At 46.1% G+C, this 27,057-nt stretch overlaps 1 protein-coding gene across 5 annotated transcripts in view; it reads right to left on the reverse strand.

The window, feature by feature from the left end:
• MBNL1 (muscleblind like splicing regulator 1) overlaps positions 1–21,952 on the reverse strand; it is a 104,505-nt gene extending 82,553 nt beyond the window's left edge. The window contains exon 1 of one of the 5 annotated variants that reach the window (XM_080623954.1): positions 21,673–21,952. Coding sequence is in view for 1 of the 5 variants with exons in the window: in XM_080623958.1 (XP_080480084.1) it covers positions 13,254–13,262 (9 nt within the window). In the remaining 4 variants the exon portion in view is untranslated. The other 4 variants (XM_080623959.1, XM_080623958.1, XM_080623961.1 and 1 more) reach the window with 4 other exon arrangements.
• Between the last annotated feature and the right edge of the window lie 5,105 nt (positions 21,953–27,057).

The following is a 27,057-nucleotide window of genomic DNA, read 5'->3' on the forward strand; positions in this document are numbered from 1 at the left end:
TCAAGAAATATGCCTGTTGAATTTATTTTATTTTAGAACCAATGGTATATATAAATCTCCTTTACAAAATCTGAGATGCCAGACATGCAGAATTCACATTATCTGACAGCCTTGGATGGGTGTGTATTTATAAACTAAACCAGGGAAAGGCCAGTGTCTGTCTCTTGACTAGGACATGCATACACCAGCTATTATTTTGCTCCCTCAACCTGCAAGCCAGAGACACAAAAAGGGAGGAAGGACTACTCTGCATTTAATCATTTTGCTGCCCATTTATGTATTACAAAGCATTCACATACCCATCCGCACTCCTAAAGCTGCAAATACTGTTTCTGGTAGTAAAACCATGCCCATACTATAATTCTCTTACCATGACATTTATATAATATGCTTTAGAAATGGGAATTTCTGTATCATCCTGGCATAGGGGAATTTCAACCATTAAAGAAATGACATTTCCCAAGCAACTCTAAAAAGATGTTGTTTATCTTTAAAAATAACACTAACCTAGTGACTTAACTTGAAACTCCAAAAAGTAATTTTTTTAAAAAAAGCTGAATTTAAATAATCAAAAGCTCTTTTATTAAAACCAGTCCTATGTGATTGTTCTAATTAATATTAATTTTAAACACTGTGTTCCTATACAAAGACATCTGAAAGGCTGTAACAGAATAACTGTGCACTCTTCCAGAAAGTATAGATCTATTTATTAATCAGCATTTTGCATATTAAAGACTTTTTTTTTCCTGTGAACTGCAATCATACAGAAGCCAAGTGATGTAGGAGAGGGTGAGATGACCCACATCAGTGGCATCACACCCGGATTGGTCTCTCACAAACCCAGCATCTCTCTGGGGCAGCACGAGGTGCATGAGCATGGCAACCACTTCTCTCTAACATCAAGTTCAGCTGATGCCAATGGTTGGTTTCAGGGAGGAAAGATGAGCAGGAGGAGCTCTCACCCTTGAGAGATGCAGCAAACACCCAGCCTAACTTCCTGCAGGTCAGATGCCTTAGCATCTACTGTATAGCAAGGGAAAATATACCAGCACCTCATTACTGCTAAGGTTCCCACTTTTTACAATCAGATATATCGTTTTTCACTTCTCTCCCTAAAGCAGCTGCCACGTGGCCCTGGCTGCAAAGGGTGGCTTTGTCCTTCCCCAGAAACGGTTTGATAAAGCAGTGAGTAAAAAGACTGCTCTGGTGAGCACCTGATGGACTATGCCATATACACGGTCAGTCCTAACATTATTATTAATTTATTACTAATAGCATTTGCTTCATCCACAAGCTCCTCCACTTCACTGACCTAACCCAGTCTGGGCACTCCCTCCCACATTTGCACCTGTCACCAAACTCTAGATTCTAAAGTTCTTGCCCATTCACATGATGATCGCTTTGTTATGTGAACAATTCTGAATTAGAAGTCTGGATGCAGTCACCACATCCTTGCACACGTCAAATTAACTGGCAAGATTAAAACGAAACTTGATTACCAGAAACGGAATAGGCCACTGATGTCACCTGCTCCAAGCCTGTGCATCATCCTGCTCCCTGCTTGCCCTGCAGAGAGATGTCCGCCACAGCAGGGCCTGCCAGGGCTTCTGCAAAAAAATTCAGCGGGACACTTTACCTCTAACTGCCCTCTGCAAAAACGAGCATGCTCCTAGCAAGGCATCAGTTATAATTACGGGTATTGCTTCATCTTGCATCTGACTTGAGGGCAAACAAAAAGGGACATGAATACAGATAATGAGGAACACGTTATACAGAGTTCCCCTTTCGACAGCAAGTCAGACTTCGGGTTCCAATGGCCAGGTCACTTTAGCTCACTAATGGTGAGCTGTGGCAACATTGTGATGATCACATGCTTCTCTTCAAGGACAAGAAAATTAAATGAGAATAGGGCTGCTAATGCGGTAGGCACCACAGGAGCGCTGCTGGCAGCGCCAAGCCAGTACCCAGCACCGCAGAGCACACCTCAGCATAGCACCCCAAGAAAGGCCCAGAGGACCCACGCCTCTGAAATCACCTCAGTCCCCAATGATTGCAGCCCTGCCGCACTGGAGACACCCAGATCAGCGAGGCAACACCAGCTTAGTGTGAGGACATGACTCCTGTTCACATTAACATGAATCACAAGGCAACGGTAGTGCTGGAAAACTACACCAGCATCTGTTGCAAGACAGGATATCATGCTGACCGCATTTCAGTTCAAAGCTTTCTGTTTCTCAAAGAATCTCAAATCCAGAATAAGAGAATTTTCTACATTTGAATAAATTCTGGCCTTACATTTAATTTATATTTGTCAATCATATCCTTCCAGGGTAGTGAGAACTTGTATGAAGAAAATAAAATGAATTTAAAATAATTTCATTGTTCATGCAAGAACTCAAGAATTGGGCTAACTCTACACTCTGTCACCATCTGAGGTATCCAAGACAATTGTTAGGCACTAATGTAAGATCACAATTATTCTCCAGTACACAGCAAAACTTACCAAGTTTAGGAGACACTTTCCTTAACAGAGATCACTACACACACAGTGCTCAGTATAGAAACACTTATTGATACAATTAATTTTGCATCATAAAAAAAATCTCACCCAAGCTACATAAACACATGTGTCTTCAGATATCAAGAAAAAGCTCCAAAGCAGTCACCATTATTAAAAAGTAACAAAACTTTAGGAAAGAAGAGGGAAAGAAGAGACCATTTTCTAACCAGCATTTGCTGTAATTTATTGCTACACTTGTTCATTTTGAATTACACTCTTTATGCAGCTAACAATAATCATGAAAAAACGATCTCCAACGTTCAAACAGCTGCTTCTGCACAAAACCGCAGCCAGACCAACCGCCATGACTGGAGGAGAATTACGAAGGGAGGTTGGACCAGCGCTGTTCCTAGTGCAAGCTGGCAGCCATGCGGTTAATGGGGATCCTCCTGGCGCTGCGGTGTGCTGTGTTCAAGTTTTTAAGGGTAGCTTTCCTCTGCTTCTCTACCAAGAGCTGGATTTGGTGATGAATTTTGCTAACACTCATTTTGTTCATGGATTCCTCAATGTCTGCATGATCCAGTTGGTGTCACACTGCTTCAGTACATGCTTGCATGCAACTTTTCTCTCATTTTTATCCTTTGGCTGTGGGTAATAAGGATGAACTTAGGGGAGGATGAAAAAGAGACTTCTGGTTATTTCACTGACCAGAAGGCCCTTCCAGAAAGTTGTTGTTCATATGGGAGGAAGCTGCAATGCCATGACGCCTGCAGACAGCGCTGCAGCTGAGACCCCATCTGCTGCCAGCGCAGGGTCCTTGGGCTCTCCTAGGGCCACTAGGAAAAAATGGCTTCAGGGACACCACTGGTGTAACACAAAAAGGCACATGAGATCACCACAGGCTGCTATCATCTGAGCTTAATAAACTCTATTTTAAAAACAAAAAAAAGAGAGGCAGCAGCAGCCTGGTTGGTGTGGGAGGTGCAGCGAGTGTGGTGGCACCTTCTGCATCACTGCAAACAGTAGCTACAGGGAGTTTCCAGCTTGACCAGTCCGATCTTTAGAATGGGCCAGGTCATAACAGACTACCTTGCTAAGTTTTTATTTATGGCTGTTGCACGTCTATCTGAACTATTTCTGAGGTCACATCTTCCACAGAATAATCAAGGAATGTCTCCAAGGCAGAACAAATGCAGACCCTTCATCACTCTCTTGCAACCACATATTCCTTGCAGTTTCACACTGTAGTAGCTGCTGGATTGATCTTGTTCCACCTACATGCACCTGTAACTCACTACCCCAGCCTGTTCTGCTCGCCTCGGGCCAAGGGAGCGACCTTTCCCACTGCTCTAGCAAGACCCTGAACACAAGGCACACAGCCTGGTCTCCAGTACAGTCTCCTGTGTCCTTTTGCTCACTTTGCAAAGTGAGCCTCTCCTATGCTCAACTGGTGCCAAATCAGAGAACACATACTTCAAATTCCTATTAATTCTTCTTGCAGAAGAAATGGCCTCCATGTATTCATGCATCATAAAAATGGTTCACTTTCCCAAAAATGCCCGCTATGACAGAATAAAAATACCAGTGTTAACACATCAATGGACCACAGCTGTGGACCAAAAGCCTTAAACAATCTTTTGAAAGTATCTAAAGCACTCAAAGTTACACCCATCATTAGAGTTACTTAACCATTCTTATTTTCTAAACAATCCCAAATAAAAGCTTGAAGAATTACACTATATGAAAACCAAATACAAAGAAGGGCTCAAGCCCATCTAATGTTGCCACTCACACTGAGAGATAGCTCTGCAGCTTCCCATCTATTTTATTTCCAGAAAAAAGCCACATAAAGGCTTGTGAAATACCTGAAACATTTATCATCATTGCATACCCCCACTATTTTTATCTATTTTCCAGCAACATTTCTCACATGGAAGATTCCTCTCTGTCCTCTACTTGAGTTCTCCTCAATGTGTCCCCTTTTTCATTAATGTACCTGTGCAAACTACCAAAACTGAACAACACAGTGAATGAACTTTGGAAAAAAGCTCAAAAGATAACGATTTTCCTTGTAGTCTCACTCTTGCCTCTAAAAGCTATTTACAAATACCGAATATGAAAGTTTAAGATGCTAGTCTTATACAAAAAACATGGAATATTTGGAAAATAGCTTCTGACAGATTTAAGAAAAAGCAATTTTTATGAAAAATGGTGATCAAAACCAGAAAGCTTAGAAGTTGAAAACAAACCAAATCAACCAACCCAAAGAAGTAATTTTGCCTGTCATGCAGAAAAATGAGTGAAAGAAGTCCAAATTCCTGCATTTTAGCTGCCACCATTAGCTGTATTTAATTAGAAGAATGGAACAGAGTTGTGTTACTTTTCACAAAAAAATCACATAATTGAAGATTTATTTATGGGGTATATTAGCACATAAATACAGAAGCTCAATAAAATGCTGGTAAGCAGCAAGCTTGATATCTTCCCAGGGACCTTCTTCTAAGCAGTTTGCACAGCTAAGTCCTAGCAGCAAGTGCCTGCACTCCCAGAACAACATTTTTAACCATTACACATCAAAAAGCTGAAAAGCACATAACTGCATTATCCGTATCACGGATTCACTACCTTTGATTTTTCACTGCTTGTCAAAGAAGTCTCAAAATCAGTTTAAGTTTTAAGGATTCCCATATAAAATTATATACGGAAAAGATTTCACTGAAAACCAGAAGTGATCATACAAAGTCAAGACTGCTTCCCAGGCACTAATAAAGTCTTCCAAATACTGGAAGAAACATTTTTTTGTTCAGATTTTAATTTTCTTTTTAAGCTTCCAAGAGTTACAGAAAAAAATCCAGTTTATTTTTCACAAGTAAATCGTGCTGCGTTTATTGGTATGTGCAGTTGGCAACACCTTTCCATCTATGGAAACGAGATGGCACAAACAACACCAAAATAGCCAGTGTCAGTTGTGTTGGCGAGCACTGGCCCTCAGGGATTGGTGAGGAAGAGGAAGGGCGGGTGGTTCTGCACAGCCAGCCCCAGTGCAGCCGCCATCCCGCCCGCACTTCTGTGAGCCAACTTGGCCGATCTCAGAGCACCAGCTCTCAGGCGCCTGCGCGCAAGGAGACACGTATTTTCTACGGTGAATCCAGGACTAATTGCTGCTGCCTTCGGCTTGGCAACCTGCTTGGAAAACCTGACGCATCTGCCTGGTTCAGCGAGCTCCCGGAGCATGCACGCTCCTCCACTGTGCCTCTGGAGTGCGCCGAGTTTAAAGGCTCAACACTTCGGGTTATCTAGACCAAATCAACGCAGCAAAGTTCATTTTCTACTACAGCAGTTTACTTAAATTTAAAAGTAAAGCTTATCTCCTTGAACACTGTGTAGGTGTCACTGCAGCAGAGATATCAGCACTGCAATGCCAGAGCTAACAGAGTCTCGGAAGCAGGCTCTTGTCTGATGTGCCCTGCTGCAGGCCAACCTGGGTGGGCTGCAGCTGCCCACCCGTGGACCATGCCCTCCCCGTGAGAAGGGGGGAGTGTGGCACTGAAGGACTACCGAGAGAGGAGCCAAGGGCCTTGTGGGCTGAGCCGAGGAGCTCTAATCACTCTCCCTTTTTTAGAAAGAAAAAATTCCCATTAACTTCTCTGGAAGCAGGATTGGGCCCAGGGCCCATAAATGCTCTGAGTTCTCAAGCCCTTACTCAGTGCTTGCAGTCAGACTCACTTGCTAGGGAGCCAGCAGGAATGTGCAGAGCCGCTGCAAGCAGTGCAGGCAACAAGGGCTGCGGGCACCACACTGCTCCCTGCTCCTCCAGCCTGCACCGCTGGCACCTGCACCCAGTCTCAGCAGAGAAACAACTCTGTGCTTTGTACTCGCCGCATTAAACACTATACGTGCACTCCACAAATGCTGTCTCTCCTCTGTGGGTATGTATAAAGGGTGAATGCAGATGCCATCAACTGAACTTCCCATGCAGGCTCTTCAGCAGACTTGAACTTACAGCCACTTGTCAGGACAAGTTATTTATATAACGTTTTTGACATTTTACTTTTCTCTCCGTGCATTACCAACTCCAAGTTCAAACCCAAGGCATATTTTGCCTTGCCATATGATCCGCGACATCTCATAACGCAGTAAACGTTATCATCACTAAGCTTAGCAAACAGGGCTGGTAAGTCTATTAATCTTCTGAAACATGAAGTCTGAAACCGTAGAAACAAAACATCTTTCTACAAGATACATAAAATGTGGTATAGTGAGATAAGGGGAAAATTCAGTGCACGCTCTGTTAATTTTTTTCTGTGCCACTGCAAGCAGGACTGACGTACTTCTGTAAGAAGCAGCCCTGAATGTAACATTACTGACAAGTACGTAAATGAAAGAAAAAATAATTCCTTTTACAGCAGCAGCTTCCCTCGGGGGCAGACAGTAAAGTACAGTTCCAACAGGGAAACCTGGACTGTACACAGAAGTGTAAACTGCCACCTGTGAATTCACAGGAAGAACCGATAGAACAAGTCAAATACTGCTGGGCGAGCAATGGAGGGCTATGCAAAAGCTCACTTTCCAAAACAATTAGATGTATTTTAACCTGTCTAGCACTTACTTCTTTTTATCGTGCTGAAATTCATTCCCATTAAGCCAGCAATACACAGCTTGTATATTTATGTCCCAAAATATTTTTCTGTTAAAACAAATATTTGGTGTATTTGCCAAAAGCACAAGGTCCTGAGAGCAACACAGGCAGTTGCACACTTCCTGAAAGTGCTCAGATCAGAGCTGGAAGTTGTCTCCAGGACTTCTTGCCAGCAGCGGCATGCAGCTCCAGGAGGCTGCGGAGCTGCAGGATGGACAGACCAGAGGGCTGAGCTGGCACCCAGCTGCGCGACAGCGGGGGCAGCACGGCCCATGCCCCTGCACTGCATTAATGCTGACTATACACTTGGCTCATGGAAATGATCATCTGGCTATGCGAAACTGACGGCCAGTTGCAGTTTACTCAGCCCTGGCTTCCCATGTGTTCATGTGCAAGCAGCAGATTCCACCAAAAATGGACTTGAAGAACACTATTTAGCATCCTAATGACAGAAGTATACTCTTACTTTATAAACTGCTGCTGATACTGCTAACTAATGCATTAGCAATTATCCCATTGAAAATTCAAGCTGCATCTAATGAGAAGAATCTAAATTAAGCTTTAGTGAGGACACATTATATCTGTTGCAAACCTTGACATTTTTTCTTTGTAGTACATTAAAAGAGTTTCCCAGCTACCTAAAATAAAGATATTGTGACTAAAAATACTCTTTCATAACAATGCAGCAGATGCACATAATTTGAAATGTGGACTATCTCACAGGTTAGGAGCTGGCAGCAAGTAGACATTTAAAAATAATAATTGATCCCAAAGGAAAAGCAATTCTCCCAAGTCATAGCTGGGTTTCATCCTGAGGTCAACACACATCAAACCCTCACAGTCACCAAGGTGCCCGACCTCATGTGCCCTGGCCTGCACCAGCTCAGCGCTGCTGCTCTCACTCTCCTCTTTCTGCCACTGAAGCTACAGAAGAACCTTTACATTGGCCTGAGAGCAGGAAAATTTACTGCTGGTTCTGAATGCACAGAACAGTGTAAAACGACATCTGCCACTGGCTTTAGTCTCCAAGCAAAGTAACAATTAAGACGTTCACCCCGCACAAAGTGCTGAAGGTAGAATAGGAAGGGGTGACATTAACTTGAACATCCTTACCAGGAACCATGCTCCACTATAAAAAGCCATATGCAAAACCTTCACCTCTTTACTCTTTATATTAAATGTGTATTTTTTTATCTTCTTTCATCACAACTGTGACACAGTTTTAATGGTCCCTTCTCTTTCCCTGTTAATTGCTGGGAACTCTCATTGACACTAATGGGAATAACAATTGCACATATTCATGGCAGAACAGGCTCCAAATGTCACCAAGGATAGCAATAAAAAAACATTCACATGTTTATCCTTTCAGTAAATATTTACAGGGTAGTTGGAAGTAAATGTTGCTTACTTTGCTGCATTACTTAGGAAATGAAGTTTACAATATATAATTGTTAATAAAATAAGATAAAAAAATAATAATCATAGGCCAACTGCTCTAATCCCTAATGAAGACAAACAGTGGAGACGAGCACATATGCAGGCAAAGGAAAGCCATGGAGCCCGCATCAGATCCTACGCGGGGCTGGAAATGGGACAGACTTGAACATGGGAGCCCCCAGAGAAGCAATCAAACCCAGCCAGGTTCCTCACCTTACAATTGCTAGGTGTATGAAGCACACAAACCAAAATCCTGGATCTACACATCCGAGCTCTGCTCACACTCTGGCCAATCTCCAAGCCCCTGGCAGCACCTGCACATTCACATGCAGGATTATTCTGCCACCCCTCACAAATAAACAACAGTACAAAACTGGATTACTTCAGGCAACACCCGATCACTGGTATCAGTGTCCTTCCCTGTTCATACTGAAAAACCACCACAAAAACATACAAAATACAGCCACAGTAAAATTCCTTCTGGACCGAAGTAGTTGCGGGATTTTTCAGATAAATATTTATAGCTACAGAAGCCATCCTCAGCATGGACAAAAATCATAAAAACCTGACAACAAAAGAGAATAGAACTTTTTTGCAGTTTTATCTTAATGAGCTGGCCCTTGTTAACAGCAAAATCACCTCTTTGTAGCATTTGCATTTAAAATGTACATAAGGCAAAGGAAAACACATATTAAGCCTTTGAAAGGAATGAATAGTTACTGCGTAGAAAAATGATGTTCACAGTTTATACAAGTGGTTCCCAAGTAGCAATCATCCTGTTCCTGGCATCAAGAGGTGCTAAGGCTCATCCTCCTAATTACAGGCATTCCTGTGCCATTACCACTTCCACACTGAATCTGAAGCAGCAGAATAAAACAAGTACTTAAACGGAATAAAAACAGAGGGGAAAGCATATATTTTAATCTGAACTGGCCACAAGATCGTCATCTACACCACATGTATAAGAACTTTTACCGTGGCCACATAGCCATCCTGGACAGTAGGGTAAAACCTAAAAACCACGCAGCCTTAATGGTCTGTGCTCCTCTGGGCAACTGAAATACCAGCCCTATGGAGCAACACCCTTCTGACTGCTTTATGTTTGTTTCAGGTGTCTGGTGTGATGTATCACCATCTCCTGCACTTCAAATTTATCTTCCATGTTTCCAATACACATGAGCTCCAAGTTTAGGGAAGTCAGGTTTGCACCCTGGGGCAGGGATGCAAAACAGCACAGCTCAGACACTGTGCAAAGGCCCCAGGACATGATATTTATCAGTCCTCTAAAACCCTCTGCAGGACAGACTGCAGCGAATGACACTACAAGATTTGTTCAATAGGATCTTCCCTGCTTCTGAACTTCTGGAAAGCAGCATTTTTTGTGCTCCTGAGACATGCAAACTGGACAAGCACCAGAAATCTCCATGCAAAACAGGTTTTAAAAGAAATAAACAGCAGCACCTGCTACTTTCAAACCGTTGTCAGTGTGTGGTATTTGTCACAGAGGTGTCTAAAAAAGGTTAGTTTATTCAACTCCTGGCCTCACTGTAGGAAGCAGAAAGTAGATAAACTCAGTAATTATTACCTAGCAGTAAGAGAAAATTATAAACAGCACCTGAGACTTAGTGAATAAACAAAGTAGTAGAACTCAAGAGGTGGAACAGTGCAAACCAAAATCAAATATTTTTAAAACTGAATGTTTGCATTGAAGGCTCGAAGCAGCTTGATTCATATGTATTTATTTCTGATTATACTGTTGAACTTCCCAAAGCAGAGTGAACTAACAGTGTTTCCAGTATGAACTAAAAATCATCAAAACTCCCCAAAATTTTTATGTATCCACGCCAGCAGCAGGCTGCATGGCCCTTGCTGACCACAGCCCAGTGTAGAGTCGTTCCCGCACCCCAGCCTTCCCGAGGCACCTGTGGAACAGCCGCTGCAATGGTGAGGTACTCTAGGAACCTGCACAGCACTCTGCCAAACCCTCACTTGGTGTCTGGCTTAGGATTATTCTTTCACCATCTCCCAGGTCTCACCGGGATGAACTGGGCCGAAAGCTCTCACAACCACAGGCAGTCAGCGAAGGAGTAACTTCCTGGCCCTGACTGCCCACTGAAAATCCTTTGAGTAAAGTCTGTTCTGAATTATGATTATGATTAGTTCCATGATTAGATAATAATATACCAGAGAAGTTTTATATTAAAATTCTCTGCTTCCACTAATTCAACTGCTTTGGTGATACTCCTGAAGACAGATACTATCCATTACCTTGTTAACCTACCAAATCTAAAACTCAGCCACGAGGGTGAAGGCCAAGAAGGTGAAGGTCAGGCGCCTGCTGAGGAGGGCCCAGGCAGTAGGCAGTTGCTGGATACATCTCAACTGGCGATTGCCCATGTTTGCAATACAGCTTTCAGAAAAGCACAGAGCTCATGCCTCTGCGGCACGTGGCACAGCTAAGCTTCACAACACTTCTGAGACAACGAGCATAGAGGAGGATTTTGTGAGCAAGTGAAAAGAAATTCACAAAGGAAGGTTCTTCCCACCACAGGGAACGCTGGCTCTGCGCAGTGAAGGGATGTATGGGAACTATACCCTGCATGGCAGCTGAGAAGAGGTTCACAGGACAGTGTTGGCACAGTTTCCTGACTCAAGTGAATTGCAGATTGCTCGCATAATGCCCCAGTTTTGCCCATTGATTCAGCTGCCTCATAGCACAGCAAAGCATCCTGTGATCCAGACCCCTGTCTGCCATTCAAAATAAATTTAATCAAATCATGGTATTAAGGAAATGAAATGATAAATATGCCCTGTCACCTTTTCTCTCATATACCAGACTAAGAACACTGTTGCCTGTGTATCTTTCCTCAGCAGCCTAAGGAAATAAAAACTGCACAATCCAACTGTACTTTCAGGTGTCATGCAAACTAGGCAGGCTCCACGACAATCATACATACAACCTACAGGGTATTAAGTTTTCCAGATTTTCTCAAGTCTGGAGACTAGCTCGTTATGAAACTTTGAACATTCAGTCATCACCATCGTTTTTCTACTTAAATATCCTTCATTTCAACTAAGCATGAAGAACTTCAGTACTTCTGAAGCCCAACCTTCAAATCCAGGGAAGCCCAGTTCCATTTTACAATACTCTGACCTACACCTGATCTGATAGAAGCTGAGGAGAGCAGCAACATAAGCCTCACAGAATTTAAATTGCAAAAACACAAGCTGCAACCACAGAGCTCAGCTCAAGCATGCACCCAGCACCCCTGTTCCCTCCAGACGGACCATCAGGGTGCTTGGCTGTCTGGAAAACCTCCCAGGCAGAGCTGCCATCTCAGCCCACAATGCACAGCAAGCGGAGAGACTCCGGACATTTCGGTTTTCTGAGCTGGTACATCCCAACCTTCCACATCCAGCTGTTCTGTCACCCGTTTCAGTGAGCCTGGGGATGCCAAGCCTTCGATTTCTTTCTGTCTACTTTCAATTGCCATACTGGCTTATACCAGCAGGTCTGGCAAGGATCGGTGCCAACACAAGCAGCCAGCCCTGGCAGAAACCTGCCATCCACTGCAGCGTCCAAGCACTCAACCTTGGGCTCTAACCCTCAAACCTCCCCTGCAGTAGCAGGTACCATCGGTTAATTATACATTATGCAAATTATTTCCCTGTTGTCACTTTGGAACATACTGCCGTTTCATCACAACGCTTTTTCCACAGTCCTGAGTAAGATACAGCCCGGCTATTTATTCCATTCTGTCTGCATGCCTCACTCCTGCCCATCAGAGCCTGTTACACCTGCTATCATGCAGTTTCACTCTCTCTACTTATCACCTGTGCTCTGCTACTGCCATGTTTGGCAGTGCATAGTCGCTCCTCAAAAAAAAAAATCACCAAAAGATTTTTTTTTTTTAAAGAAGTAACCATGCATTTTTCTCAAATAACTGTTTTGCACAGACAACATTCCTGCATTTTGCTTTTCCACTATACTCGCATCTTAAACTGATTTGTTTGCAGTAACTAGCTGCAAAACAAAGTTCTGAATTTAAGAACTTTCTCTAAAAAGAACAGATTTCCGCGCAGTTGCTCTAGAAGCTCCCAGAGGACAGGCAGTACGGCCAGCGCGCATCTGACGGGCAATGTGCACCCACCGGGGCCGGCGGCCGCCCTTGCCAGCATCCTCTACGGAGCAAACCCTACCTCCGGAGCGGAGCCTCGGCACCACACGCAGCGGCCTTCCGCGCCCGGTCTCGGACACCTCCCGCCCCGAGCGCCCGGGAGGGGCCGTTCGCCCGCACCTGCCCCACACAGCGGCGGGGCGCGCCCGGCAGGGCTCTGGGTTCCCGGGACGGGTCACGCGTGAAGCGCTTCTCCAGCCGGGCTGCAGGGCCCCGGGCTCGGCCCTCGTCCAAGGAAGAACGCGCGGGCAAGGCGCGGCCATCCCCGAGGAGGGCTCCTGGTCCTCCAGCCGAGGACGTCTCTGCCCCCCCGCCATGGCCCCCGCCCCCCCCTCCGAGGCCAGCCGAGCCGAACAGGGCGGGCACCCCACTTCTCCCGCGCCACCGCCCCCAACAAGCCGCCGCCCGCGGGGCCCGCCGCAGCCGCCGCGCCGGGCGAGGCCGCCGGGCCGAGGGCAGAAGCGCACCGGGCACCTGCGGCCGCCCCCACTGGACTCACCTCTGGCATGCCCGCGCGGCGGGCGGGCGGCGGCCCAGCCCGGGCTCGGCGGTGGCGGCCGCGAGGGCCCGGCCCAGTCAGGGGCGCATGCTGACACCGCCGCCGGCGCGGCGGGCGGGCGGGAGGCGGCGGCAGCGGCCCGGGTTCCCCGCGCCGGCCCCGGCTTCCGCCGCCGCCCCCGCCCCGCCCGGAAGCGCGGCCCCGCGGGCAGCCCCGGGCCCAACACGGACCCGCTGGGAGACCCGGGCCCGGGTCAGCGGGGATACTCGGCCCAGTCGCAGCTTGGCCCCGGCCCGGCCGCGCTCACCTAATCCAGGCTCAGCCTCCGGGATCCGGGCGACACAAAACCAGGGCCAAGGAGAAGAGCAGAGGCGTCGCGGGCTACCCTCCTCCGGCGACTCGCCTCCTTCATCCCCCTAGCAGCGGAGCGGCCCGGCGCCTCATGAGTCACGGTGCCCGGGCCCCAGCACACGTGCCCGGCCCCGCCGCCGCCTCCGGTTTCGGAGGAAGGGAAAAAAAACCGAGGCAGCAGAGAGGGGGGAGGGAAGCGGGTGGAAAATGTCTCCGGCAAACAGCTCGGCCGCCACTGCTCCTCGCCACCCGACCTGCTGTGCGAGGCCTTGGCACCAGCGTCCTCCAACTGTATTATCCGTTATACTACTATTTTTCTAGACGTTCCCAAGTGCTTTTTCCCTAAGTAGGCAAGGGAATTTTCTTTCCAGAACAGGCAAAAAGGCCACACTTTGACCCTGTTTCATGCTTTTTCTTCATCTCAGCAAGTAAAGTGTGTTGCAGACCAGTCACCTTGTCCATGTGATCCCAACATGGTGAGCCTGGAGGCTGCTGGGGTACTCGGGGCTGCCCTGGCTGGCATGGTGCTCCCCATGGCTGCCTTGAGCACCCCACACACTCTCTGGCCAGAGCAGGTGACCAGCACTCACTGTGGCAGCCGGGCACTGCTCTGGAGAGGCCTTGTCACTCCTAGAGCAGCACAGCCGTCCCCAAAGTGATGGCTCTGTTCTGCCAAGTGTCACAGGACTGAGGACTGAGGTATTGGTCCTGCCATGCCAGAGATGCCAACAGGAGCAGTGCAGGAGCTGCAATAGTCAGACAGTATCAGTGTGTCCCTTGCCCAGATGCTCACATCTAGGGCCATGTGTGGAGGAAGCTCTACAAAACAATGTGCCATTACCCGAAGGGACAGAAAAAGAGAAGGATGTACACCTAAACACATGGGTCTGGTCCCATGGGTGTTGGCTTGCCAGGACACAGGAAGTGGGATGGGACTTCTAGGGACAGTGTGGGGACAAAATGATGAAAAGAATTTGAAACAGCCTCCTGATGCCCAGACTGAAGGAAGCACAGCAATGATAGTCTGAGATTTAAGGACTTATATAGTCTGAGGAGTATAAGGACTTAAGGACTTAAATAGTCTGAGATTTAAAGAGCAGGAAACAATCTTGTCTGTGAATTTCTAGTGGTGAAGATGAGGAGATGGGCTTAAACTGCAGGGAGGGAGGTTCAGGCTGGATTTAAAGGAAAAAAAAAGGACTGACAGGGGTACTAAATCAAGGTTAGGAACCCGTCTAGAGGAGTGATTCAGGTATACTCCATCCTTCCTGAGGCAAGGGAATGGATTAAGTGACCTTTTGTTCTCCCTCTTCTGGCTGTTTCTTCCACTGACCCTGCTGAGGTTTATGCTTTTTGATCTGTACTTCTCCTTTATACTGTGCAGTCTGTTCCGTCCCCAAGGCTCACAATACACCTCTTACACTGTTAATGCCTTTTTTTTTTCCCCCATGAAAGAGTCCCATGCCTTTGGAAATTATGTTTTTCAGTTCTCTATATTTGACCATGTTAATAAAATCAGTGGCAGGATTCTCCAACTTTGTTTTTGGTACCAGGGAAGCAGTCATGTCTTAGCCAGACTCACACCCAAAGCCTACAAACATTTGCAATGAATCTAGCAGACATTTTGCTTAGTTATTTTTCTTTTTGCAAAGCACTATATCATATTGAAAAGGCTGAGTACATTTCAATGCATGTACGCATATGTTTTAAAAAAATGCTCAATTACTCTCTTTTCCCTTAAAATTTTAATTTCAATTCTGTTTTCTTCCATAGAGAACAATTCAGAGAACTGCTACCTTATGGCAACTGCTCCAACTGTCTCCGTCCCTCTCTGGTCCCCATTACTAAATGTAACTGTAGGCCAGTTAGTCAAGACAAGGAACTCTCTTCTCTGCCATTGGCACAGGCTCTGCCCACACAGCTCCCATGAGTTCTGAAGCCCTGCAGTCATGCCGGCGGCAGGCTGGCAGATGACCAGTGCTCTCACCTCTCCGAAGGAACGACAGCTACCACAGGGAGCCTCCACTGGGGCTTTAGCTGCTCTTGGATGTGGAAACCATTACAAAATGGACATGTCAAATGCTCACAGCTCCCCCTCCATAGAGCTTTCTCCTTGCTTTGGTTGTGAAAATTAAGAACCATTGAATAAATGAATGTTCACGGAGAGGAAGAATGTGAACCCTATAAATGAGTCCTGCTAATGGCATAATCTACACTAAAAGGACACCAATAATGTCTATAAGGAGGCAATTTTTCTGAAGTCCCACTGCTGTTACACATCAGTCGTTCACTGGCAGGGACTGCAGCATGGGGGCATACATGGCAGGGAAAAAGGCTCAAGAGCTGCTGCCAGGAGCAGAGTCCCAAACACTTCAGAAATCAAAACACAAAAAAACTACAGAAGCCTTTTTCATGGTTAAGTTTACAAATTTCGTCTGATCTCCCTTCTAGCTCCTGAGGGAACTAGCTCAGGCCAGTGCATCCAGCCAACACAGGTGCTTTACCAAAGGGGCTGATTTAATGCTTTTTGATATGTCCTGTGCCTCACATCTCTCTTGCTGCTCACCAACTTTTGTGTGGAAACACCAGATACTCCAAACACCTCTGTCCTCTACACTTTATGCTCCTGGGTGCCGTTAATTGTGAATTGTGATACCTCCATTCTTTCCTATTTTCATCATTACTACCGCTAAAGATTCTCTCAATTGGAAGCACACAGTGGCTGCAGCAGCACTTGGGGCTGGATGCTGTGACAAGCAGCGGTCATGCAGTGGTGCCCTGTTGCCAGAAAATAAACCCACAGCCTCCCTCCCCCCAGGCAGGCTTCCATTCTCAGACATGGTATCATTTCATCCTCTCTCTGTTACCACAACTGTGAGGCTGGTGTTCAAACCCCCATCAACATGAACAGCAGGCTAACAAGGAAACTATGAGGCACAGCAACATCAGAGAAGACAAGGAGAAAAACAAAGGTTTTATCTCCAGTATCAGGAGTATAACTTAGTTGTGTTAAACATCTCTATCAACACAGACACCTTGTTCCAACTTTATTTTTAGTAGCAAACATCCTGAGGGTTATAGGTCTGTGAGAACTTTGTCTTTCTATCTTCTCCCTCTTACACTTGTCTTTTTCCTCCAAATCTTATAATTTGTATTTATAATTCTGAGCATCACTTGTTACCATACCCAGTTGTTCCAGAATACTTTTTTTATCTTACAAATGAAATCACTACTAAAGTAGCATTTCCACTGCAATTAAATGTTACTTTTATTCATTTATAGATACTGAACTGCTGTTGACTTGTGAAATTTCGATTGCTCAGAATTACATCTGCCGCATCCTTCAATGGATAACAGAATAAGCTAAACCACTTTGTTGTTTGCGTTGATATTTATTAGGCTTGGGGACTAGAAGAAACCTGCCTTTAAATTTGTCTTTTTTCCTAATCTTTACCCAGGGCTGAACTAAGCAAAGAATTATGTTTTGTGAAATGAGGTTATAACATGCTTTTCCGCTTTGAAGAATAATTCCTCACTTTACTTTGGGAGACAAATAATATTACCTGCTCAAGAGATCTGAACTCCAGCTGTTTCCTTGTTCAGACTTTTTGTTCTATTATACAGTCTGTAATGAATATAATTAACTTTTTTGTGATTGTGTGCTCTAATTACACCCTGCAACAGACCATGCAGAACTTCTGAACCTGTAATGAGTATTGGGATGCCTTGGCCATCCCTCCTCAGGAGCTGCCTGGGGAGCAGCCTGTGGGGCTGTATGCCTGAGGAAACAAAGGCACATCACTGACTGTGAGATCTTGCTGATATTTTCTGTTATCTTTGGGGGCTTTTTTATAGAAACTGGAGACTGAAAGGACATAAAGAAACATTAATTTTTCTTTTAGGAAAACATGCCATGAATTTACACTTGTGAAAAAATTCACAAAAATTGGTATGCCATTGTATTTTTCCATTTGCTTGACTTCCATGCATTTGCCTGTCGTTACACAAAGCAGCAGCGGTACAGATGTACCACTCAGATAACTTCTGCACTGGCTGCACACGCCTTGGAAGTCTCTGGGAGCAAATACTATAATGGATCATTTGTTGCTCTTCCTGTTTCTGTTCTATCACAAAGGAATACATGAGGCTGCTTCCTGTCTGGATGCTTACATCAGTATGCTGGGCATTTTCAAAGCAGTTGTTCTGGTCACAAAGTTTTCTGTACAAACTCCTCACTGCCCAGATTTCTGTTAAATGACTTCCATAGGCCAATGTCTGTACAAATGATCTTTTCTATCCACAGAGCTAGCTTTTAAAAAAACAACTCGTGTCTAAACTGTGCCTCCTGGCCCTGCCTCGGCAAGAGTGCATGTGTGAGCACCGAGATGCTCACAGCCGGTATGGCAGCTCCCTTCCCAGCTCCCTGCAGCCTAGTTTAAAGAGCCTAGCTCCATAGCTGTCATTTGGTTTCATTGGCAATTAGGTTTATTTAGTTTCATTTTCCAATCAAGTCCATTTTCACGTGACAGCACACAGCAACCTGCCTGCTGAGTTTGGTACATGCTGCCTGTGATGGCAGCAGCTCTTCCAGCCTCTGTCTGCCAGCCCTGCCTGAACTGCCGCCACTGGGTGTTTCTTCTGGGGCCCTGCTCAAACATGCTCCTCTTTTGACAAGGTCCAGCTCCAAGTATGCCTATCACAAGGTTTATGCCCTTATCATCTGGGATGTAATTTCTTACTGTATCCTCTAAAGTGAACATACTCTGTTTCACATGGGTTTATATAGGTTATGGGGATTAAACCCTGAAGCACAGATGCTACACACAAGCTCTGCAGTAACAAGATATCCAGGTAGGGCATGGTAGAGGGGAAACCGTAAGGAAATCTCAGATTCAGGGGCTCACAGAATATCATCTGGTAAGAATTATAATTACCATCTGGAATACCAAACGAGACAATGGACTAATCTTACAGCAGAGAAAGAGAAAAGAAATGTATCAGTGGACACTTAGATTCATATGTCATTCAAACAAAAAGACATAAATTAGGAGACAAAGGAAAAGAAAATTGTGAACACAGAAGGTATTTCGAGAGATATTTTATGTTTTAGAGTTATTATGTGTTATTATAACAGGAGTGAAAAAGAGGAACTCTCTTGGCTGAGGGAGGCAGCCCTGGTTGCAAGTGAAGCAGGAGTCTGACCTCCAAAAATTGTGCAATGGGTGCCTGCCTTTCCCTCCAAAACCCATCCAGGAAGGCTGCAGGGCCAGCACTGACCCAACCCAGCCTGGCAGAAGCTCTGGGGGCACAGCAGTGGGACGCCAACGTGTCCTGGGTGCCCTGCGTGAGGACGGCTGTTGGCATCCTTTTCACAGCTATGCCTCAAGCAGAATAGAAGCACTTCCCACTTCAGCTCCTACTCCAAAACGATCTGAAGGGAAAAGTTTAAAGGGAAAACTCTGAGTGATAGGTCATGCTGTAACCAGCATGGCATTAGGGATAAGAGGTGGAAATAGATTTAAATTTTCTCTTTGTTACTACAAATGTGGTAAATACTCTGACAGATTACTTCAGTCTGCAGAACTAAGAAACTTGTGTTATGAATGCCTTATGGAGTGTTTCCAGCCCTCCTGTAGAGATCTGGTTTGTAAGACATTCGGTATGTGCAGGAGAAGGTAACCCATGGTGCATGAACCACAGCTACTTTAAGCACCAACTCAGCAACCGTCTTTCAACCGTTACTCCGTAAAGGCAGCCCCCCGGCAGCCTGCTGCCTCCTCACGCAGTCACAGGGTCCCTACAGAGACCAGGTACCTAAAGGTAGGCAGGCACTGGGAACTGGAGGTGTGCAGACTGATGCATACCCAAACAGGGAGGACCAAAGACCCCAGCGAGGACCAAAGCCTCCAACTCGACTTGCACCAGCATTTTACTCCAAACCCCAACTCCTGCTTTGGTAAGACTGTAAATCGAACAGGAATGTTTTGCTAAGGAAGAGCAAAAACCCAACAATTAAGAACCTAATTTAATCCAGAACCTAATTTAGTCCAGAAAAGGTCACTGGACTACAGACAGCTGTGCAGCAGTGGTGGGTGAGCAGCTTGAGTAAAACACCAGCCCTGTCAGGTGCCCTGTGCCCCAGCACCCAGCATGCTCCCCACCCGTGCTGCACCATGTCTGCAGCATCCCCTGGGCCACAGCTGCACTGGCCCCTCAACTGTGCATCCCAGAGCAAAGCTTCTCTCCTTAATATTTACAGTAACATAGCACTCCAAGGATAACTGCATGAAGCAATCTGCAGACTCCTTAGCTGTCTGCCCTTGATCCACCCAGTGACGGCAGCAGCACTGGGCTGTGGTGACTGCAGAACTCCCACCTGGGGGGACTACAGGGTGCTGCCATACCCCTATCTGTTCCACAGATAAACAAAAATCACGGTGCAGATCCATCTAGCTTGAACTATGTCTTGTGGCTTCATTTTATCATACCAAATAGCTGTGATACAATAGTCACAAAACAAACCTTGTACTCTATTTTCCTTTCTTTTTCATTGCGTGTATTAAAAGCGGATGCGCAAATTACTTCAAACAGACTAAACACGATTACAATCCTGGAGAAGCTGTTTGCTTCCTTTTGCCCTTATTTGTTCATCACTCATGAAATTCAACTTCCCCCCCAAAGGCCTGACATTAAATTTCAGTCTTGCCAATTGAGAAAGCAATCGTTACATCTCTTCTAGCACAGCACAGCTTCTGCAGTAACGAACTTCCGCTTCTGCTTCACAGCAACATGGAGGCCATTGCTGCAGCAGTACAGTGCTAAAGGACACTTTTTTTTCTGTTTTAATGATATTATCTGCAAGTGCATTCTTGGAAGGATAATGCATGAATTTCAGACTTGGCCTTTCCACTGTATTGGCCTTTTGTTTTAAAAGTTGCAACTATGATTGTATTTGTGTTAAAAGTACTAAAATACTTAAAACCTCTACTAGTCTACAAGGATATAAATGAGCAAAACCACACTGCTAATTTCACAGCAAATCATTATTACATATGCTACATCTTCTGCACTTTCAGTGCCCAGCTGGCAGTGCCAGGATCTGCTCTCACTTCAGCCTCTCTGGGCAGTGGTGTAGCTGCTCAGTCCAGGCAAACCCTACCTGCAATCCAACCTCATATTTAATAATGGAAAACTGGCGGATCATTCACCAGCAGCAGTGTATTTCACAGCAGCAAGGTGAGGGTTAACTCTCAGAGGATTAATGTAATTTCACTTTCTCTAGGGCTTTTCCAAGGATACTTGGGGGACTGGAGCAGGGTGCTCTGTGACAGGCAGCCACCCACCTTGCTCAGGGCTGGAGGGGACCCTCACACAGGGGGGACAGCACCCGGCCCCTGCTGAGAAATGCACCGGAATTGTGGCACAGCCATGGTGCTGGTGCCTCAGCACCAGTGTTGGCCATCCAGCCCTATCTCCGCTCCACCAACAGTACAGAACAAAGCTGTTTAAACTAAACCAGCTCCTGGGGTTCTGCTAAGCACAGGAAAATATTTATTTCAACTTTTCTAGTGCTGTAAGCACTATTGGGAGATTAGCTGGTGAAATGATAGTAAAAGCAGAAAAGAAAGACGCACTCATTGGTGTTGCAGCAACTGGCTCCTGCACCAGGATTTTCCCGCCTGTTCCTGGGTGTGGGTCGGTGCTTGCCCAGGGTCCCAGAGGAGCGCCACACCATGGGGCCCTGCTGCACCCCAGCAAGTGCCACAAAAGGTCCACTTTGAAATCTGTCTGCAACTTTTAATACTCTTTGGAAATGCAGAGGTTTTTTACTTAAACCTTGGCATAATGAAATCTCACATTTCTTTAATGCATTATTTAAATCTTCCCCAACTTATCTCAGGATAGCAAGACCTATATGCCAAAGTTGGCATGATGAAAGGTAGACATATAAAACAGTTTATCTTTCTGAACAACTTACTGCAACCCTCTAAACAACTGCAGGCTATCGCGCTGTGAATTTACATGGCCAGCAAAGGCCACAGAGTGGGGTAAAAGGCATAATTCTTACCTGGGGTCCTGCCACGCAGGGCACGTTGCAGCAGGCTGCAGAGCTCTGGTAGTGCAGCCACCGCTTCCTCCGGCGGCGCGCGGGGCGAATTACAACGTGCTTTTTTGCAACGGTGGGACGGTGGCCTAGCAAAGGGGGGAAGCGGTGAAAGGCCAGAAGAATTACACTTTCCAAACCCTATAGGTCTAAGGATGCAACATAAGCTATTCACAGTGGCACACAGCAGTAACCATGGCGACGGGCTGTGGTTTGCGTATATGTTTTCTTAAAGAAGCAAAAATTACTTTCAGGTCATAAAAAAAGAGACGCAAGGAGAAGTGCTTTTGCACTGCAGCCACATCGCAAGTTGTGGTGTAGCTTGCTGCTGGGGAGGCTCCCGTCTCGGGCACAAACGGATGTTCTGAAATGCATCGGTTGAAGACGTCTCCCCTGCAACCCGTTAATCTGCCCATGGGCATCTGGTGGGGGGAAGGCCTCAGGCTGCCTGACGAGGCCCTCGCCCACAGTCCCTGGAAGTGGGGCAATGGTTGGGGCGGCATCCCTGGGGCTCCCTTCCTGCTGTGAGCCACAGATAATAGCTGCCTGGCTGGCGCTCCCTTTGGCACACAGCATGGCTGGCCTCACCAACCAGAAACATTTAGACCCGTTTTTGGTATTTCTGCTGTGGCTGCTGCCATGTCTGGGCTTCCTGCGCAAGTAACAGGCCTTCCACCCAAAGCCCTGCAGAGCAAGAGCTTGCCGCATGCTGCTAAGCTTGCTAGAAACCTCCCTTGCTTAACCCAGGGAGAGAAACACTGTCCCCCTGCTCAGCTTCACCAGCCACTGCCAGCCTTCATAAAGTAGAAGAGCAGCTCCCAGCCTGGGCAGCGCCCCAGCAGGGGTTGGCTGTCAGCTGTGGGTACAGCACAGGGCAGAGGCAGTGCATGGGTGGCAGCTGGGGAGCAGCCACATGGGCGCTGCTGCAGAGGAAACCTGGCTGGCTTCCGCTCCACTTGTTCAACCCGCTCTCCACACATGGTGCAAGAGGGCTGTGCACTTGCAGGGCACAGTGCACAAGACCAAAGCTTAGAAAGCGGCCTGTTTCTTGGAGCTGCATCCCTGAATTGCCCACGCTCCCAGGGTGTTCTGGAGGTGCAACCTGCAGGTAAAAGCAGCCTTGAAACCACGGCAAAGAGATGCTGCAGTCAACACCAGCAGTAATTATAGTCAGCATTTCTTGCTATTTCTTTCCACTGCTCTATCACTGCTGTACTGTCAAGGCACAAAGGTTCACCATCTCATCTGACAGGATGTTGCATGAGTTAACAAAACAGTTTGGCAAGAGCTGTACAGCCCATCTCATGGCATGTACCAGCTAACCCAGACCTGGTGTACTGTTAGAGCAGCACACAGCCCCAGCCAACCTCTCTACCCAGCCTTAGCACTGGCAGCAAAGGTGGTTGCACCAAGGACTGGGAAAGGAGACATCTTCATCTGCACAGCTTCCTTACCAAGACCACTGCAAGAGCTGCCCTTCGGTGAAACAGTTTCTCCAGACCTGCTCATTTATATTGGCATGACTGAAGACCAGGTGGGGTGGGAAGGCAGAAGCTAGCAGGGAAAAGTTGGACTGGCACTCAGTGATGGCCTTTCCCAGTTGCAGTACAGCCCTGCAAGATGGGGAAAGAAGTTGCACCAGTACTGGGGCTCCCTTCTGTAACCACTGTAAACTTCTGCACTGTGGGCTGGCTGCAGGGAAGGCTTCTTACCACAGGAGCAGTTGGGCATGCCAATCCTCATGTCTCTCCCTCAGCAACAGCCCTCAAGGTCCCCTTTGCCTGAAGGATGTCTGGATGTCTTTGTCTGAAGCAGCTCTTGCTGCTGGCTTGAGTCTTTCAAAGACCAGAGCACTGCAGACAGCATCTCTCAAGGATCTGCTTCCAGGAAATAACAGAAATAGGTAGAATGCTCAGCATAATGTATTTACTTTAGTATGCTTCCATTTGTTTTGCAGGTGGAAGGATTTAACTAATAATTCCTACAGGATGAAGCACCAAAAGCTTCTTTAGGGAGCAGGGTGCTCCAAGCTTGATACTTCTGCACCTTACATCACAACACAATTCATTTTTGTACCTGGAAATTAGGAGATTATTTACAAACCAGGCTTTTTCCCCTGTTAAAAGCCCGAACAGGAACTAATAACACAATGCACCTTCGCACACACAACACTGGGAAATGTTTTTTAGTGACTCACAGAGAGGTGTTTTGCCGGGCAGCTGTGGCTCTATGGTGCATTTCAGGAGTAACATCCTCCAGTACTGCACCCAAGTGCTCTTGGACACCTCTCCTGGTCAGCGCAGGGCAGGGCACGCAGGAGAGGCTGTTGTTCTGTTAGAAAATGATTTAACCAGGTTGGCAAAAACTTTTGTATGTACACTGTTTAGTCACATTAGGATTGTTTAAGATGAGGCATAAGATTGAATGAGATCAGATGGTGCTGCCCTAACCATCCATGTGTGAATCCTTAATCCACAGCAGGTGCAGTGGGGAACACATTCTAAGTGTTAGTTGCTCTTTGATATATAGTACATTAAAATGCATTAACTATTTAAGGAAATTCATGATACAGATGTCCACTAAGCAGTGAATTTTTAAATAATGTATTTATACAGCTACTGCTTGTACGTGCCCACAAACTCCAATCGTCTTCCTAGGTTTTATAATGAAAAAGATTAAATAAATTTACACTGCATAGGTTGTATTTTCTTTTTTTAAATGACCAGTGTAGAATATGCAAGCAGCTGAACACAACTGCAGGAAAAGGGCTGACAGGAGGAGTCAGGGAGGGAGAAAGCACTTCTAGGGAGGTGAGGGGAGAAACACTGTCTGCCACACACACAGTAGCCCTGGGGAGAGAAACCACTCTTATGCTGACCCACTGGTCTACTCACAGCACACATCTTGGTGTTAGAAAGCCGCAACTTGGAGTGTGCCAGTCTCCCATGTCCTTCAGGGCAATGCCAGGCGTCAGGCACTGCTTTTCACATGACAGCGCTATCTGCTGCACATCATTATGGAGTGAGGGCTCTCATCTCACATATCAAAGCGGCATGTTCCACCAGAACACAGCAGGTGCTGTGCAGGGCATTACGCCTATGCATAGGGTGCATACATCGGCACTTGCGAACACAGTGGGGTTTGATGCCAGCACTAGAAGGCAGCATGTGCAACCTCAATGCACTATTTACCAGCAAAGTGCTTCTCACAAGATAAAAGCCTCAAATATTATTGCTTTGTAACTGGTCTTGAGCTGCCAGGCACAGGTAAGCAGTTGAGAGAGCTGAAAATCGCCTGGTGTGCCTGAATGATTTTATGCATTTTTTCAGCACCGTAAGGCTTTTTAAATCAAAAGGCTATCACATTTAAAATCTTGGTTTTCTTCTCTTGAGAAGTATTGCAGTTACTCCAAATCTACCTGGACCATGTGGCATAAGAGCACACTTTGTGTTATTGCATGTCCTGGGAGGCACAGGATAAACTTCCTTTTTGCCCGTTTCAAGAGTAAAGTCTTTCCCTTCTGGGGTTTGCATCATTAGCTTAATCAACTGATGTAATTAACATAGTAAACAGAGCAGGAAAAATGGAGTTACCTTCTTTAGCAAAAAGTACTTCCTTCTTTTTGGTAAGCAGCAGTCTTTCCTAAATGGAAAGCCAGATCAATGTTCAGATGTAAAGCCAGATCCAGAATATTGCAGAGATCCAAATCATGAAACTTGATTTTAATTGCTAATAAATGACAAAATACACATAAATTGCAGAATATAAACAAGCTAATTTGATTTTACTAAGATTTTGGAACAGCCTTCTAAGCAATAACCTAGAATTTGGCACAAACTTTTTTGAGGATGTGGACACCACTTTTCCCATCCACAGGCTTTTTTACAGGCAAAGCACAGGCATCCTGATCATTTCTCTGGTCTTTTTAGAGGTTCAGCAGCCTGGTCAGAGTGAAACCTCCAATGAGGGTGAAAGGTATTTGTAGAAATTTCAGCCACAGAGACACAACAGATAAAATTTTCCATGGGTGTCAGTTACCTGTGCATAAGCCCAGCATACCCTCGAGGCCTCTACCAGAATGGAGGCATCTCCAGAGAGGGGCCCTGTTCTGATCTGAAAAATCACAGCTAAAATGACAAAGAGATTTTTTTGCCTTTGTTGTACAGTTCTTGCACTGCTGGACATAGGATGTTAGTAAACATTACCCCTTCCTGAACCTTCAGGAAATTCACTTTAATGTGATGCTAATACATGGGCTTAAAAAAATGCTTAAGGCACTGTCAGATATGCAGTGCCAGATATGCAGCAGGGGAAGTCTTCACGCTCTGATGAATGAGTAAAACTGTTTGTTAATTGCTGATTAAAGATGAACTTGTTGGCACATTTTTGCTCAGATTGTTGCTTGCTTTGCTGTGTTCCTCTTGCATCAAGCTGAAGTGTCATCAACACCAGACTGCTTAGGGAGATTTATGGTGGTAGGTCAGATGACAGCACTTTCTGCCTGTTTTTTTCATTTTTTATTACTACTACTCATAAAGAGTTGTCCAAAGTCTGAGGCCTTTCTTAGGCCTTACTCTACAGATACTGAAATAGTAAGTTCCTTTGGAAAGTCCTTCTTCTCTCTTGAGCCTAAATTACCTCCAGTGGGGGCTTGCTGGGAAGAAGGCAGCCAGAGACCTAGCACAGGTTCCATGCTGGAACAACATCTTTGCTGCTTGACAGCTCATCGACGCTTTCTGCATGTTCCCTGGCTGAAGTCATAGCCCTGCATGTGACTTGTTGCTGTGGAGATGCCTGTATCACAAACACAGGAACATGATGCCAGAGATCAAAACAGTATAGAAAAGCAGAAGAGCTGAGCAAAATACTTTCTTTCCCTGCAAATGTCATTAGCAATTGCTAACCTTGTGGACGAAGCAGCTTCAGAAAGGACTGTGAATGTGTCTGTTCCCAGGCTGTGATGAGGCCAAATGGGCCATCCCGAGGTCATACGTCCACACTCAGGGCTCATGCCATGTGGCAGCAGCAAGGCCACTGTTGTGCAACTGAGTCTGCCTCTGGGGTTTTCGGTGACTTGGGCTTTAGGTTCAAAACGTAAATGTGCTGAGATGTTCAATTCACAATTGATGTGACAAAGCTCTGAAGAACAATTGCATGTCCTGGCAGCCACTTGAAAACTCTCAGAGGAGAGGAGCATGCAGTGCTATACAGGCTGTGGGACTGGGGAAGAGCTGGGAGATAATGCTTTCTGGGCAAGCTCCAGCTCCTTCCCTCCCACAGCAGCCCTGACTGGAGCGGGGAGGAATGCTTCACCTGTGGGCCGTGGAGATCCCTTAAACCAACACTGCC

Source organism: Psittacula echo (assembly GCF_963264785.1).
Source record: "Psittacula echo genome assembly, chromosome: 7".
Taxonomy (NCBI): Eukaryota; Metazoa; Chordata; class Aves; order Psittaciformes; family Psittacidae; genus Psittacula; species Psittacula echo.